The following is a 17969-nucleotide window of genomic DNA, read 5'->3' as shown; positions in this document are numbered from 1 at the left end:
TGCGTTCAACTCAGCTGCCTTTATTTTTGAAAACAGAATTACTTTTTAACAACTGAAGGTTCCACCAGCTGTGAAATGGGAACCAGCAGCTCTCTCTATCCAACAACATTTGTCTGCAGGACTATTTTGGGATTTTGCAAAACACCTGCTGGCCTGAAGAATGGTGATGGAGGCAACTGGGAGAGTGGGACTGGTAGATTTTGTAGGGACTGTGAATCCCCAGAGCTGTTCAAACCCCTTCTGTGCGTGGGTGGGAGCGAGTGACCTTTGCGGGAGAGAGTGACCTTTGCTTGACCTGAGGTGGGCCGTGTTGTTCCTCTCTCTGAGCTGCTTTTGCATGACTGTGTCTCTGGCCCGTGCATGGGGAAAAAGCTGAGCCTGTGCAAGGGTGCAGAGAGGTGTTTCCAGTGTCAGCAGGGTGCAGAAAGGGCCGCAGTGTCCCCACAGGGGTGCACAGGACAAGTTGTGGTCCCTACTCCTCTCAAACCCTACCAGAGAAGCCACAGGCCCCTGGTGGGACTTGCTGAGGTTGACATTCCTCCAGGACTTTCCCATTCTGCCTCACCAATGCCATGACTGGGTACCACAGTACGTGAAAGAGGGTTCTTGCCTCAGTGGGAGAAGTAGGACACGGTGATGATGTGGATGATTATGATTAGATTTATAGCCAATACAAGAAATATGGCTAATAAATATCTAAATAGCATCTCCATCACCTATTGCAATGGTTATAGCGTCACCAGGTCATGATAATATATAGATTATATATATATTATAGATATTATATATATATATAACCTATTGAGTCTTGAGGCTCCTCACTTCCTGAACTGCTCAAAGAAATCGAAATGCGGCTCACTCCACTTAGTCTCAGATTTGGTCAACAGCCTGTGACTAAAGGATTACGATAAAAGCAAGTTCAGCTAGAAATGTAGATTTTCATTCTTTGGCCCTGCAGAATTCACAGTTGCAAAGCGCCTATGGAGCTACTTCAGGATTTTTCTCTGTATTTGACCTTGTCTGAGCACTTTTACTCACCCACCCAAAAGTGGGTGTTCCCCATCTTGGGGCTGGATGTCCTGCAGGTGTCCCTTCCAGGGTGAAAACCCACCCAGAAGCTGCCTTCCATCTTGGAAGACCAGTTGGTCCAGAGGGTCCAGTCTCCAACAGCATTTTATACCCCTTTGCAGGCCCCAAAATCATCGCAAATATATTACTACTACTACTGCTACTGCTACTACTACTACTACTACTACTACTACTGCTACTACTGCTACTACTGCTACTACTACTATTACTTTTATTATTATTATTATTACTAATTATGTATTCCATTAATTACGTGAGCACCTGGTGTTCTTGTGTTCGGATGAACTGCACTGCCCGACATAAAGCGGAAGGGGAGAGGGAGGATGTGTGTGGGAGGATATATTTGAAGACCCGAATATCTTTCGTTGCCATCACACATTGAGAGCAGCTGAAAACCCCAAAAGATGCATCCATGATGCCGTAGATGGTCCATCAATTCTCTCATAAGATCATCCTGGTGACTTGACTGACAGCCAAAGCAAATTGCTGACTCGTGCTATATCTCACATTCCCTAAATCTGCCAAAAACATGGCAATTGACCACATTATCTCTCATTTGGGAGCAGAGTATATCAAAGATCCCAGGACTTCCCAGTGAGACTGTAACAAGAGCCACAGATTGATGTCCAACATGTAGATGGATTTTTCTGTCTTTCATGGTTGGTAATGAGTGATATCTAAAACTTATCCATCATCCATCTTTAATTAAAAGGATATCTTGCTGGTCCCTGGGTGAAAAGAAAATTCCAGCCACTCTCATGGCAAAAAACCACGATCCAGGATCAGAAGTCCTGGCACAAAGTTGTGAGGGGAGGAGCAGGAAAAGTTCCCCTAATAAATCCTGTGCCATTGCACCGCCAGATCTGCTAAGCAGAGCAAGCCCTGGGTGCAACCTGGAGGCTGCCAAAGGAAAATGAAATTGCTGCAGGAGCTGCTCTGGTTGATTTAATAGGTGAAACTTCCCCTCTGCCCGTGCTGACAGTGCCTGGAGCAGAGCTGAGGCCTGGGGACAGATGGATGGGCCATCTGTAAACTCAGGTCAAAGGAAATCTCAGAGGTGAAAAAGTTTTGGATGGGGGAAAAATGTATGTTGGACTACTCTGAAATATTTCACCACTTCCTTCCATTTTTCTCTTTATCAGATATAAAGAGGCAGATATGAGGCAGAAAGGAGAAAACATTTAGAAAAATAACACCTTAAAATATTGTGATGGCTCCATTTGGAGCCTCATTTCAGAGTCCCAGATTTTGAGATATTAGATTCATGCTAGAAAGCAAAAAAAAAGTTGCTTTTACTGGAATATTTTTTCCTGTAAGTCTGTTTGCTGGGAGCTTTTCTGAACACAGCGGTTGGAGTCTGACTACCATGACACAGTGCTAGACTGACATTTGGGGGTGTCCCTGGGCCTGAGGTCCCTGATCCTCCATGATCACTGCAGACCTTGGGGTATTTTGGCAAGAATAGGAGTCGATGTGTCTCTGCACAGCTATGAGTATTCAGGGTTTGGATTTTGGGTTTTTTTGGGCATGTAGCCCACACCATCCAATGCCTTTGGTTCAAAGCAGGGACTGGGGCAGACTTTGGCCCTGGATATTGCACTTCAGTAACACTGCCTTCATCTGCTCCTTCATTTTTGAGGCTCCAAGCAGAGTTTGGCCATTTTGGCTACCTAGACCCATTATTATCCTTGGATTCCTGACCAGAGCTGAAATTACATTTCTAGGATGAAATCAAACAGTTCTCAAGCCCGAATTTGGAAACCTTAATGCAGACCAGATGATGATCCATGGAAAAGCTTTGATTCATTTGTGTCCGGTGATCCTTGAGGTGTCCAGGTCTGGGATGTGCATAGGGTATAGGGAAACCTAATCCATGATTTCTGAGAGGATCCAGAGCACATCAAAAAGTACCAGAGTATTGCAGATGGATGAGACAAGCCCTCAGCCCACACTTCACTGGCAGGATGGATGCAAGCTACACCATATTCCTTACATTTCTTACAGTATTCCAAGGGGTTGAAGAGGTCCTGTGGCTTCCTGGACAAACCAAGTGCGAGTCTGTGCTGCTGAAACATGAGGAGCAGCGGGACTGGTTCCGTGCACGGTGCGGCCACATCCACGCACTGCCCTTGCTGCGTGGGAGGGACACGAGCTGCAGAAAGCTCTGAGCAGCCTGAGGTGACTCGTTCTTGGGCCAGGGACTGTGTGACCCTCCTGAAGCCCTGGTGCAGCTGAGCAGCTCAGCACAAGGCTGTTGATAAACCCATCTTCATCCCTCTGGCATCCCCCGGCTCTGGAGCAAGTTCGATATCAGATGGGGATCTCTACACTGGAGAGGGGACATATCCAAAGCAGTCATTTGTGCCTCTTTTTTTTTTCCTCTGGTGACATATAGTGTCTGTCTGAACCTCATTTGCAAAGTGTGAAACACCAGAGTCACATGGGAACAGAAATCGTGGGGTTCGCAAGGTCCAGGGTGGCAGGAGGACTGTAGACAGGATGGTTTTAGACTCCTCTCTTCGCTGTCCCATCGTCCTGCATTCTGATCTTCTCCAATTTGTTCTTCATGAATGCAAAGACTTTTTTTCCTCAGTGCCTGTGCCTTTCCCCAGGAGCAGTCTCATTAAAAAACAATTTCTGCTCTTCCTTCCAGGATGGGGTTGTTCGGCAGCAAAATTCAGCGGATGCCCAATGAGAAACACACTTCTGGAGGCAACCCAAAAACCAAAGGCAAACCTCCTCCTGCCCCACTCCAGGTAAGCCTGCAGTTTTGTGTCCTTTTGGGATCCCCCCACAGCTCAGTTGTTGTCTGGAGTGATGCAGGCAATATTTAGAATCACAGAATCACAGAATTATTGGGGCTGGAAGGAACTCAAAAGCTCATCCTGTTCCACCCTCTGCCATGGGCAGGGACACCTTCCACCATCCCAGGTTGCTCCAAGCCCTGTCCAGCTTGGCCTTGGACACTTCCAGGGATCCAGGGGCAGCCACAGCTTCTCTGGGCAGCTTGGTCCTCCCAGCTGATCCCTGTATCTTTTGGACAGGGGTGGGAAGGGCTCTGAGGAACCTCTGTGTATTAAAAAACCCTAAAATACAGTGTGTTGGTACTTAGAAATATCTTCTCATCAGCACTTTGAAACCCAAGCTGATGTTGCTGACTTGCAAGATGGGTCAGATTCAGGCTAAGATTCAAAGTTGCAAACCACAATGGAAACTTCACCACTGTGAGTCCTCAACGGCTTTGGCAAAGAGGGTCTGCAGCCAATCTGTGTCGGGGTGAGCTGACAATCAGAAACGCTGGGCATCCGCTGCTCCCTTTGCGGTCACTCAGCCTCTGCTGGCATGGACACAGAGCAGGAAGGAACTGGGGCAGGATTTAGGAGACCTCAAAAGACACTCTCCTTGTTTAAACGCTGCAAGTCACTTCACCTCTGTTGCCGTCCAGAGGACATGAAATTGTTTTGTCTTTCCTTGCCCCTGACAGCACTGCAGCCAGCAGCCAGCACAAGACAAACTCGAGGTGCAACTCTCATGTGAAAACCATCTCGAACCCTGGGAGAGGGGAGGAATTGCCAGTTATTGCTTTTTATGACAGCTGGAGATGCTTTTCACTCCTTTAGTGTAATTTCTGAGTTCTCCCATGGCTATTCAGCCCAGTTTTCATGACAGCAGATGTCAAATTGACCAAGAAGATGTTATTTTCCTAAATTTCATTCTCTCCAGCTCACTGGAGAGGAGCCAGTATCACTGTAAATACAGTATCATTGACCATTCCTTATTTTTTTGCCACAGGCACTCAGCTCTCACATGTCAGGGGAAATCCAAATTTCTTCCAGTTAAATGAGAAATGGCAGCGGATGAGCTGCTCCCCCACCCCACATTTCAGCTAAGTAGGGGTCAAAGGGTGGTGCAGGCAGAAAACACAAGGTGTTTTTAGTTCTGTGTCCGTATTTCACCACTTTTGCACGTGTATAAAAATACCTGGGAGTGGTCAAACACCCACTAGAGGCACTGGGCACCTTGGAGTGATCACAAGGCTGGCGCTGGAACTTGGGTGAAGGCCAATTTCAAACTGTTATCCCCCAAAACAAGGTGGTTCCATCCCAGCTCATTTGGAATCATCTATGGACAGTTTGACAGCTCCCACAGCAGGGCCAAACCAAACCAGGGACCATGACAGCATTTTAAAAGTGTGCCCCAATAAGTTGCAGTAACTTGTTGCTATTTAATTTCAGTCTGTAACTTCCTCCTGAGGGGCAGCGGAGGGGCAGCTCCGATCTCTGCCCTCTGTGACCAGAGACAGGACCTGAGGGAACAGCTTGGAGCCATGCCAGGGGAGATTTAGGCTGGATATTGGGGAAAATGTTCTTCCCCCAGAGGATGGTCAGGCACTGAACAGGCTCCCCAGGGAATGGGCACAGCCCCAAGGCTGCCAGAGCTCCAGGAGCATTTGGACAACGCTCTCAGGGATGCACAGGGTGGGATTGTTGGGGTGTCTGTGCAGGGCCAGGAGATCGATCAATGATCCTTGTGGGTCTCTTCCAACTCAGAAGTCACAGAATCATTGAATCATAGAACATCCTGAGTGGATATCCACAAGGACCATCAAATACTCTATGATTTCTACAATTCTCTGATTAATTTGTTGTTATAGCCACTGCCTCTGTTTTCTGAACGTAACCCTGAGCAAAGGATATTCCATGAGCCTTGGGACAATTATGACAGACAATATTTCTGGGTTTCTGCTTGAAATGATACTGCAATTGCCATTTCTCAATTGGGCCATTCATATCTCATCCCTCACTGGTCTGAAATCTGGCATCAGATGGGATAGAGCAGGGTCCGAATGAGTTGGCAGCAGATTTCTGCTTTAACTCAGAGGGAAGCCAAGGGTTATTCCAGCTTTCTGTTAATTCAGCTACAAACACCTCATGGCAAAATGTGCTAAGGCCATCACAACACGTGTGGAGCCAGACACGGAGGCTGCTGACTGCCAGCAGTGGTCTCTGGACCAGACTCCCACTCGTCTGTGAAGCTGAAATCAGTTCTTCCTGAAACACAGCAAAGTAATAAATATCTCCTTTTTCCTTTCTATTTCTATCTCAGGGGAGACAAGTTATCAACAACCCTCATCTAAACCAAGCCTCTGCACAAGGTAAGGTTCTGTTTTCTTTGCCTCCCCGTGGGGTTTTGCAGGATGGTGGTCCCCAAATGGCAGAGTTTGAGGACGAGCCATCACGTCACAGGCGTGTGGTTTCTGTATCTGCAGCCGTGCCTGACAGGGAGTTTATCAGAGTGGTTCAGAAAACTCAGTTTACATCACCAAGTCTTTGCAGCTGCCAACTTTCCCCTGCTCATCAAAGAAACCAAGAGGGAAAATCACTCCCTCTCCTTTGGAAGCAGGTGATCTTTAAGGTCGCTTCCAATTCTGTGATTGGTGGAGCAAAGGGAGGTCTGAGACTGGAGCTGCGTGAGATTGCTCTGCCCTGTCTGCAGCGTGACAAGTCATGGATGCTTTATGCAGCCAGCTGAAAATTTCAGAGGAAATCACAGGCATCAGAGAGCCCAGAGAGGCTACAAAGAGAAGGAGAAGAAAGGGAAGAGCACAAAATAAGGATACACAGAGCCCCTGCCTGGAGATGGGCCGTTGGCTTCATCCACCCCTGCAATTATCTGCGGATCACAGATGGTGTCTTTTAGCAGGGAACCCTCTGCTCCTTCTGCCCAGCCTTCAGCAGCAGCTCGTGTGTATTCTTATCAAAGAAGTTCTGCAGATTAAGGACAGAGAGAGAGATAATTAGAAGAGGGGGAAAAAATAGAAGAAGCTTGGAGGAAAGCAGTCAGCAACACATGAAAGTTCTTCACGTGGATGGAAACGTAGGATTAGGGGAGACAGGGCATGAGGGAAGAAAAAAGGGGTGGTGAATAAATGGGGTGGGTGGAATGACAGCATTAGGTCTTCTTAGATCTTGTGGATGATGATGGAGGGCGCCTGCCATGGTCCAAGCACGGGAACCCCTGCAGGGCCAACATTTTCTTCAAATTCGGTGTTTGTTATGGAGATCAAATCTGTGGGAGGTGAAGTTCCTCAGCCACATGAGCTGGGGTGTGTTTTCATGGAAATACCACTTTTCCAGAAACCACATTTTCTTTTGCAGAATTGTTTTCATGGCACAATTCCAAGTGGCCATGCTCTCCTACCTCCCCAGCTGAGCAGAGAGTGACAGTTTTTCACAGGATTTTTATCACAGGGTTTTTTCACCCTGGTCAGAGTCACAGCAGAAATTGTGATCAGGGAGGCAGATTTTACTTCTCCTTCATGCCCAAAGGCAGAAGTGGAAAGATGCTAAAAAATGGATTAAGTACCGTATTAGCCATTTTCAGCTCTCAAAAATAATTTTGTTCATTAGATTCAGTTCCAGTTCTGGAAGAATATTCACACTGACAGTCTGGGAAACTTCCTATTTTTCTCTGCCAGTGTCTGAATTTCCTGAAATGATGGTACATCTGACTGTGCCCTTTGTGGTAAAATGGGCTGATAAGAACCATGAAAGGTATTTGAGATACCAGAGATCTTCTCCTAAATGACAGCAATTCAAGTGAATCGAAAGAGAAAGCACAAAATCCAGGCAATCACTTCATATAAAAAAAATTCAAAGAGATGAATTAAATCCTGTGGGAGCACTTAAAATTCAATCAGGGAAAATTATTGGCTGTGGAAGTGTGGCATGTAATGTAAAATCAACCCTTTTTTTCCCCTTGTTTTTTTTTTTTTAATTTTCATGGGCGTTTTTTTGCTCTCCTTGCATTTTGAATGTTTGGGTTTTTTCTGATCTCGAGTTGTTGAAATTGTTTCACACTTTCCAGCTTTCACACCCCTGTCTCAGAATTTATTTATTTATTTATTCATTCATTTTTAACAAAAGCCTAGCGGCTCCTGACATTATTTATCCTCATGGAAGTAACACAAAGCCAGGCAAGGAGTGCAAAACTGGATTCAACGTGGTGCACGTGGCACTACCGATCCTTTTTTTCACTGGAGGTGGTTCTTCCACAGTGTGAGTCTCCCATTCATTTTAACATTGTTCCCTGAGCAATCACAAAGTTTTTAAGGCTGGTTTTAGGTCTCTGTGGAGTCAAAATTTTAATTCTGAACCGCCAAAGCCCCTGGCACAGCAAAGTCCTGGCCCATGGTGGGCCCCAAACCCAACCCATGTTAGAGCTGCTGTTCGCTTGCCTTGGATGGATAAGACATAGAAAATAGGGAGAATGACCCCTGCCCTTGCCCTGCCAGCTGCTCACAGCTGGATTTAAATCCCACTGATGGAAAGAATTGATTGTTTTGGGTGCCTGTTCTCAGGCATTTTAATAACCTGCAACAACACAAGGAGTTGAACTCTCTGCGAGGTCCTTCCTTCTGATGAGGAACCACAACTTCTCCCACCTCTTCACTTGAATTTTGCTGAATGGGACTGAGTTTCAGGGGGTGGAAGCTCATCAGGCTCTGGAACTTGAGCTCTTTTGCGTCATCTCAAAGTTAATGCTGAAATTCTTGGTCATTTTTTATTGTTCCCGATACGGTTTTGTGTTTGAAAGGAATTGTGTCAGAAATGTAGGTTTGAGCAGAAGTGGGAAAAGGAAGGGTTATTTCTACTGAAAAGGCTGAGTTTTCAGTGAGAAATTGAAATTTCTCATCAAAAATGTTTACTTTGATCTGGAGCACATCTGAGGAGGAGCAGCTGAGGGAGCTGGGAAAGGGGCTCAGCCTGGAGCAAAGGAGGCTCAGGGGGGACCTTGTGGCTCTGCACAACTCCCTGACAGGAGGGGACAGACTGTAGCTAGATAGGGGTTGGGCTCTTCTCCCGGGTAAAAAGTGAAAGGACAGGAAGAGAAGGTTTCAAGTTGCACCAGGGGAGGGTTAAATTGGATATTAGGAAAATTTTTTTCACAGAAAGGGTTATGAATCTTCAGAACAGGCTGCCCAAGCAATGGAATCACCATCCCTGGAAGGATTTAAAAGCCATGTGGATGTGGCACTTGGGGACATGGTTTAGGGGTGGCCTTGGCAGTGCTGGGGGAGTGGTTGGACTTGATGACCTTAGAGGTCTTTTCCAGCTTCACTGATTCAGTGATTCCAACCAGGCCATGCCAGGCTGAGACAGAAAGCTGACCACATTTCCAGCAGCAGTAACTCATAGCTCAGTGCACCCAGCTGGCCAACGTGTCCTGCAAGGTGTCACTTACACCATGGCCATCCTAAAAGGGCTCTAAACCAATGGATGATCCTCTGGGGCACCCTGGCACAGTCTCAGCCCAGCTTCACCGCCACAAGACGGTTGCAGAGACCTTCCATTTGAGACAGGCCAGTGGTGGGAGGACTGGTTGAATCATTCCTATTGAGCCACCACGCTGGCCCTCAGCCTCTGCAAACCCTGCTGGTATCAGACTTTCCTGACAGCAGCTCTGAGGCAGGATGTGTTTGGCTCCCAAACAAAGTCCCGGGGCTGGCAGCTTTATCTGCAGAGCAGTCGCTCCTCGCAGACCCAACGGCTTCTCCGCTGCGGAGCCTCTCATGGCCTGAGTGGATCAAACAGGCCAAGGCAGTGTCAGCCATGTGTTTCTTGTGGGGTGATGGACTCAGAGACAGGGAAAGCCCCTTTCATCCTGGCATGGCAGCTCCTGCTGGCTTGGGCAGAGAGAGCTTTACTTCTGGCTCATTTTTAGTGTGCAGTGTTCTCAGCGCCTATTTTGGGATAAGAGGTGATAAAGTTTTTTTTCAGCATACAAACCCTTTTTGTCCTTGCTGTGTTTGCTCTTTTTAATTTCATTTATTTTCACTTACGTCAGTTCCTTCCACACCAAAACTCCATCTTCATTTTCTGGAGTACACAGCCACTCTGGGCTTGAAGATACTTACACATTTGCTCCTATTTTTCCAAGCACAAGTGTGATCACTGCATTATTTCCCTTTCAAGAGGACCAGGAGGGTGTGTGTGGATCGCAGGCTGGTTGTGGACACCTCGCAGGAAGCACATGCCCCAAACCCTTTCATGTCAGAGCAGATGTGTGATAACAACTTTCTCAAGGAGGCAGACAGAGTTTGGGTGCATTGCTAATTCGAGCTGCCTCAGGGGGAAGCCCCCAACCGTGCCAGCTATTTTCAGACTTCAAAGCATTCTCCCTTGTGACTGATCATCCTTTCCCCATCCTGGGAGAGAGACTCTGCTGGAACCTCTCATGGATCTCTTATTTCCTTCTGAAAAGCCTGAAGGGAGCTGCTCAGGGCTCTGCTTTCCAAAGCTGCCTTTCCTCCCACGCTCACCCTTTCTCTTCCCTTACAAATTGCCACTGGAGCAGCAGCCGGCCTTGCACAGACACGAACCCAAGCTGCCCCAGAGACACTGTTATCTTGCCGTGACAAAGGGCCAGTCTGGCTCTCTGGCTGGTGGCATTATTTGAAAAGGTCACCCAGAGACAGTGGCTTGACAGGCTGTTTTGAAAAATGCTAATAATAGGCTGTCCATCGCTCTCAGTGCATTAATTAGGCTGAGCACAAGCTGAAGCCTTGCTGCAGCACAGTTCCCATTCTGTCTTTTTCTTCTTTTTCTTTTTCTTCTCTTTTTCTTTTTCTTTTTCTTTTTCTTTTTCTTTTTCTTTTTCTTTTTCTTTTTCTTTTTCTTTTTCTTTTTCTTTTTCTTTTTCTTTTTCTTTTTCTTTTCTTTTTCTTTTTCTTTTCTTTTTCTTTTTCTTTTCTTTTTCTTTTCTTTTCTTTTCTTTTCTTTTTCTTTTCTTTTTCTTTTTTCTTTTTTCTTTTTCTTTTCTTTTTCTTTTTCTTTTTTCTTTTTCTTTTTCTTTTTCTTTTTCTTTTTCTTTTTCTTTTTCTTTTTCTTTTTCTTTTATTATTATTTTTTCTTTTCTTTTTGCTTTAAATTTTAGTTTTATTTTTATTCTATTTTTCTTTTTCTCTTTCTCCTTATTCTCAATCTTCTGCTTCTCCTTCTTCTTCTTTTCTTCTTCACCTCCTCCTCATCATCATCCTCCTTCTCCTTTTTCTCCTTCTCCTTCTTCTTCTTTTCTTCTTCACCTCCTCCTCATCATCATCCTCCTTCTCCTTTTTCTCCTTCTCCTTCTCCTTCTCCTTCTCCTTCTCCTTCTCCTTCTCCTTCTCCTTCTTCTTTCTCTCCTCCTCCTTTCCTTTTCTTTTTCACCACGGTGTTATGGTTGGATTTCTGTGGTCCTGTGCTTGTGCTGATCTTTTTTATAAAGTTAGATCTGGCCCAAAATAGCTGCTCCTTTCTGCTTCAGCAGCTCCAAGTGTGCAGAGCACAGGGGGAGGGTTGCACCACTTCCCCGAGAGCAACCTCAGCACCTCTCGGGTGTGCAAACCAAGAGGTTCAGCCCCAGCCCACAAGGATCTGCCCCGGGCTGTGTCAGAGGATTGTGGCACGTGGACAAGGCTCATAAAAAGGAGAGAGAGGGACTTTTTATATGGGCAGATATTGACAGGACAAGGGTCAGCAGTTTTAAACTGGCACAGGGCAGGTTTGTGTTAGACGTGAAGAAGAAATTGTTCTCTGTGAGGGTGGTGAGACTCTGGCACAGGGTGCCCAGAGAAGCTGTGGCTGCCCCGCCACTGGGAGTGTCCAAGGCCAGGTTGGATATGGCTTGGAACAGTGTGTGACAGTGGAAAATGGGTTAATGGAAAATGTCCCTGCCCATGGCAGGAGGGTGGAACAAGATAATCTTTAAGGTCCCTTCCAACCCAAACCATTCTATGCTTCATTCTATGATCTGCAAGGAATTGTGTGCAAGAGGGAGGGATGGCAAGATACCGGATGAGCCCAGTTCACAGGCCACAGACCATGAGCCCAGGGAGAGCTAAATCCTAGAAAAGGCCTCAAACAATGGAAACTGAAATGACTTTATATTTTTTTTCAATTAAAAACCTCATAATTTCGAGTCAAATTCCACAGCCACCTTGGGAAAGGTTGCTAGGGCAGTTTTCATTTACCACAGTGTAAAACTCAGGCTGAACTCTGACAGGTTATTTATGACCCCTCTAATTCCACACAACCCCCTTTTTTTTGTTGACACTCTGAGTTTTGTGAATGGGGAATGGTTCTGCAGTGTTTAAAAATACATGCACAGGAAACGCTTTGTTGAATCAGTGTTAATCCCTGAGCAGAGGTTGGGGTGAGCAGGAAAGCTGCGTTGGTGCAAAGGTTGGATTTGGGGGTGGGAGGGTGACAGAGCCCCATGTTTAGGGGCTGAAATGCCATACCATACACCCAGGTGTGCATCAAGCCACTCAGGGAACAGGCTGGCTTCAAAGGAGTTAATTCTTCTTTCAGATCACTTGTTTGTGGTTGCACTGTACGATTTTCCTGCCTCAAGTGACCGTGACCTGGAGCTGGTCAAGGGGGAGAAACTCCAGGTCCTCTCCAAGTAAGTGACCTGCTGCCGGAAGGAAGTTCAATGAGGAGCATGGGGAGGCTGGGAAAGGGGACCTTGGGGTCAGCCACCACTTTGCAGCTGACCAGAGCTAAGCCTGTGCCTTGGCTGTGGGTGCCCTCTTCTCTCTGCATGGTGACACTTCCATGGGTCACAGATACTCTGGGCTGGGTATTGTCCCTGCCTGAGTGGTACTGGGACCTTGGGGCCTGTGGGTGCAGAAGTAGCATAAATAACAACAAGAGAAAAAAACAGCTCCTGTCCTGTGTTTGTGCTGATTGTGCTTCTGCAAAGGATGTGGGTTGGGTGTAGTCAGAGGAAAGGACAGAACTGAGCCAGAGACTTGTGAGGTTTCATTTCAACTTCTCAAACTCACCACAGAAGAGGCACAGTCCGTAACAGGGCATAGGTGGGCTTGGGGGCCCCAGACCCTGTAGGGCTGCTCAGTCTTTGGCTGCTCTGTGAGGGGGCCTCAAGAGGTGACATTTCTCACCCAGACTGCGTAGACTGGGACCTGTGGGACAGGGAGATGGAGAACCCCTGCATAGGGATGGCTTTGGGTCACGGCTGGTGGCTCAGTCATCAGTGGGACAGTAAGGTGGGGTGTCCGGAAGGCAAAGGAAGGAGCAAAAAAGACTCCCAACGCCCCTGTTCAAGAGACAAAATAAACCCCATGACCCAGATTCCCCTTCTCTCACTTGAGGTGTGTGGCAAAGGTTTGGGTCTGTGGTCGCTCAGCATTCATGGAAAGAGCCTGACACCTCCACAAGTCCCTGAAACACCAAACACCTGATTTCCATCCTAGGGAATCCAGAGGGAGCTGCAGAGTGGATGAAGGAATCCGAGTCCATCTGCAGTGCTCAAACCCCACAGTCCACGTCCTCACAGCCTCAGCTTGTCACAAAACCCCCTCTGGGCACTCACACCTTTTCCTCTGCTCCCTTTGCAGCGAGGGGGACTGGTGGCTGGCAAAGTCCCTCAGCACTGGGAAGAAAGGATACATCCCCAGTAACTTTGTGGCACAAGTGGACAGTTTGGAAGAGGAAAAGTAAGTGGGAAAGCTTTTGAGTGGTGAACACGAGTGCAGTGCCCTGGATCTCAACAAGCTCCAGGATGAGCTTTATTGATGGCAGGAAGATGTCAATGCTGGGCTGGATGGCAGGAGGTCTTTCCTCATCCCAAACAACGCCGCCCAAAAGCTCAGGACAAATTTTTAAGCATCATATTGGGGTGGAAAGGGAGGATGAGGTGGTTATGGGGAAGTGGGCAAAGGTTCTTGTCCCACCCACTGTGGAAAACAAGGATTTGGGGGGGACAACAGAAGGGTTATGGTGGCACTGCCAGGGACCATCCTCTGGTCCCACTGGGCCAGTCCACCCACACAAATGGTGTTAAACCTCTTCACCCTCCAAAGGGTATCCATGTGTAAACTGGGAATCTCTGGATGGGGTGCACTGATCCAGGTCTTGGATGTGCCAAGGGCCACACCAACAGTTTAACAGGAAAACTGAGTGCCAGTGCCCAGACCCACAGCACTGCTTTTTTAACGAGCCCAGATGCAGCCTCCCTGCAAGGAAGATGGAATGAAAGACTGGAGTCAAAAGAGTTTATTTTGCCTATAATACAAACAGAAGGAGAATTTTTTTCCATGAGTTATCCTCCTCTGTGGCATTCAGCCCTAAATGATCAGTCCTGCTTTCAATCTCTCTCGGAGGGACACAACCGTCACTGAGTTCAGCAAATATTTAGCAGCGCACAGAAATGTGGCTGAGACATAAAAGCTCTTTGTATCCAAACCCAGAACTTCTCCTGTGTATGGGATCCTGCACATCCCATCTACTCCTTGTGCTGTCTGGATTTCCAGGCTGTGAAACAAGCCCGAAGTGACCCAAATCTGGTGTTAATCTACCCAAAACAGTCTGTTACTGCCACTTTCCAGCAGATAAAAAACTATTTGGTGATAAAAACAACCCTCAGTTTCCCAGTGTAATGATAAAAGAAAGAACTAACTGGAAAGAATTCCATTTTTTTAGAGTTTTTCCTTTTCCAGCCATGATTTTGCCTTTTCTCTCTCTCAGGTGGTATTTTAGAACTCTGAGCAGAAAAGATGCTGAACGGCTGCTGTTGTCTTCTGGGAACAAAGTTGGCTCTTTCCTCATCCGGGAGAGTGAAAGCACCAAAGGTGAGATCTGTGGAGCAAAGGTAACTCCTCGTTTTTGTCCAGACTTGGAAAACCTTCAGCAGGGCTCTAGGAGCGAGCTGGGGGCTTGGAGGGCAAAGATTTGCTCGTGATGCCACTGAGATCTGCAGTTCTGTCTGTGGTAAGGGTGGCTCTTCCACTGGAGTTCATGGCAGAGACACAGAGCACAAATAAGCAGATTTCCTAAAACAGGTATGGGGTTTTATTTTCCATTTTCTTTCCCTTTTCTTCCCAAGGAAATGTCTCTGCTTTTTTGGAGTATTTCCATGCAGTCTTGAAGGAGTGTTTCTCCCATCTTCAACAGAAACTTGCAGAAATTTGGAAAAAGTTATTTTCCCAGGGGAAATATGTTTTTTCTGGTAGCAAGGGGAATTCATACAAACCAGAACTTTTGGAAGGAGACTGACTGGAGCAGGATAGATGGATTTCATCCACTTTCTATCCATATGAACATGACTTTTGAAGAAATGATCCAATGAGGATGGAAAGGGCACAGCATTGTGGCCACTCCTCTTGGGCACTGGGTATAGTTATTAACCATAATATTTAACCATGTAATTTCAATTTCTTTTCTCTGTGCTATTAATTCACAGAGTCTGGAAGAAAGTTTAGGTTGTCCCATGGGAATTCCATATTGTTTCTTTCCTACATTTTCCTCCTTGTTTCCTCTGGGCCATCATGTTTACAGCATGGAGGAAATGATGCTCATGGTGATCCCATGGTTCTGCTCTGAACCAAATCCTTGGAGCAGATCAGGATCCGGTTTCATCAGTCTTGTTGTCATTTGGTTCATTTCCTTTCAAATGGATGCAGGAGTCTTTCCTTGAAACATGGAAAAAAGGTGCTTTGTGTCTTCCCAGTAGAATCAAGGAATTGTTGACGTTGGAAAACCTCTGAGATCATGGTGTCCAACCATGACTCGATCGGTAGAGAGTTGGAGCATCCATCTGAAATCATATGGAACCTTCTTTTTTTTCCTTGACTAGTTTCCCAAACACTTCCAAAGGCCCAGGCCAAACAGTAAGAGAGGGAACATACAGTCTGGATCCTCCATCCTACACCTGGCTTTGCCTTCTGTAGCTTCTCCTTCTTCTTTTCCTATCTCCTTTTTCTCCTGCTCACAAGGGAGGTCTCCAAGGCAGCATCTGTTCCTTCCACCATGGAAGCACTCCTTCCACCATTTCCAGAGAAAATTAAATAGTGCCAGGCTCTGGATGCAGCAGCTGGAATCTCATCCTCCTGTATCTGTCTCCCTCAGCCCTCAGGCAGTGCGGCTGTGTCAGACTTTAGCACCCTACTTTGAATTCCCCCCTCTGCCCCGTGCCGGGGCTCACTTCCCCACATCCCTGCTGAGCTGATGGCAAGCAGGAGCAGCTTTCAGAATTTTTAGGGATTTGCAGCTTTCAGAAGTTTTAGTTCAGGAAACATTTAAAAGATTTGTTCCTAAGCATTTCACTTTATGAGTCACTTTTTCTGCTGTATCTGGTTTTCCCTGCTACCTTTGCGGTGCCTTTGCAATGATCAGGCTGGGTTGGGACTTGTCAACACATGCTGCTCTTCTGTTTATCCCATTCCCACTCTCCCTTTGTTTGCTGGGATATTTGGGGAACTGGTGTGATTGTTTGTCACACCCAGGAAGGGCAGGGAGCAACACAGACCAAATACTCACATGCTGTGTCTGAAGCTCTGTCCACACGTGGTCCTGGTCTTTGTGACATCTCTAGATACCACACCTGCATGGGATCAGACCTTTCTCTACACTTGTGCAGGACAATTGTCCCCAACTTCTGCAATTATCTGGAGTTTGGGTGGTTCTTGGTCACACAGGGCTTGAGCAGAGGTGGAGTCCTGAAATCCTAGGAGAAATCACCAGATCCTTAATGCCCTGTCTCTGCTGTCAAGAAGAACGAGGTGTGGGATATTCTGCATTAGCAGGTGTGGTGGGTTCCACTCTGTAGAAGCCCCATGTGAGCCCCAAATGCTCATAGATTGGGTTCTGCTCTGAAATGTGTCCCTGCCTTGTGCCTTTTCTGATATTTGGTATAAAATATGGGTGTTCTTCCTTCAAACACCTCATCCTCTGAATCATCCTGTGTGCCCAGCTGCTACCTGAGCACCCCGTGCTTTGGGCTGCCTGAATGACCACATTTGATCCATCTTAGCCACAGCTTCCTCCTCCCTAAAGAGAAGGGGAAAAGACAAAGCCCTGCGTCTCCAAATGTGCCATGAAGCTGAATTCCCTGATGTAAAGCATCCTGTGGCCCACCAAGAGATGTCCAGAGCAGCGGACATGGAGTTAACCCTGCCCTTAGAGCCCCACTGTTTTTTCCCGTTTTCCTTCCCCATGACGAGTGTTTTCATTCACTTTGCACATCACCAGCAAAATTTGACCATCAGGGACAAGCACTGGGCTGAGGTAATCCCCATTAGTGACTTAAACTGGGAGGTGGTTGTCTCATACTGGGATGTCTCAGGCACAGCAGGATGGGTTCTGCACCCTGACTAAGAGCAGCACCTATTTCCAGCCCATCCTGAGCAGAATCTCATTTGCCTCATGGTTTGAGGTGCAGAAACTCTGCAAATCTTCAGAGCCAACATTTCTCAGAGTTCATGAAAGGCACATCCAGCATCCTGGGAAGATGGGAATATGGGGACAGTGTGGGAAGCAGGCCGGCAGTGAAATCATCGGCGGAGCACTGTCCTTGCTGAAGCTGCTGCAAATAAACAAAGTCCCCCTGAAGTAATAATCATTCCAAAAGCTGCAGGAACACAATCTCCCAGCTGTGCTGAGCCACAGGCTCCTGGCTCCCGGCAGGATTCCTGCATCTCTGCTCCTGACAGGAGGGACTTCACTGAGCTCAGCCTCTGCATCCAGCCAAGCTCCTGCACTTCCCATCGGGAAGAATTTAAGGGGCTGTTGAGAGCTAGAGGACCAAGAAATGGACTAAACCATGTCCCCAGGTGCCACCTCCACATGGCTTTTAAACCCTGCCGGGGATGGGGACTCCACCACTGCCCTGGGATGCTGTGACAGGGCTGGTCAACATTTTGATGAAGAGATTGTTCCATAAATTTTGTACTCCAGATTCTTTACCCAGGTCTGTGCGGGGATGTGGTGCAGGACTGCAGGACAGGTGAATGCCCCTTGTGGCTGAGGAGCAAGAATTCCTTTTGTCTATCCTGGATATATCATCAGGGGGAATTAGGAGTCCACGTAATGATCTTCGTT

The 17969-nt window shown here is 47.0% G+C and overlaps 1 protein-coding gene across 1 annotated transcript in view; it reads left to right on the top strand.

Annotated features, from left to right (window-relative positions):
• Positions 1 to 17969, top strand: part of BLK (BLK proto-oncogene, Src family tyrosine kinase) — a 44364-nt gene that overhangs the window by 14391 nt on the left and 12004 nt on the right. The window contains exons 3-7 of the mRNA XM_010411381.3: positions 3743 to 3845; positions 6196 to 6244; positions 12441 to 12534; positions 13490 to 13588; positions 14619 to 14722. Coding sequence (XP_010409683.2) covers positions 3744 to 3845; positions 6196 to 6244; positions 12441 to 12534; positions 13490 to 13588; positions 14619 to 14722 — 448 coding nt within the window. The 5' untranslated portion in view covers position 3743. The remainder of the gene's footprint in view (positions 1 to 3742; positions 3846 to 6195; positions 6245 to 12440; positions 12535 to 13489; positions 13589 to 14618; positions 14723 to 17969) is intronic.

The sequence above is a fragment of the Corvus cornix genome, chromosome 3 (assembly GCF_000738735.6).
Source record: "Corvus cornix cornix isolate S_Up_H32 chromosome 3, ASM73873v5, whole genome shotgun sequence".
NCBI classification, from domain to species: Eukaryota; Metazoa; Chordata; class Aves; order Passeriformes; family Corvidae; genus Corvus; species Corvus cornix.
Note: the sequence above shows the minus strand (reverse complement) of the source record. Positions and strands in the feature narration are given on the sequence as shown.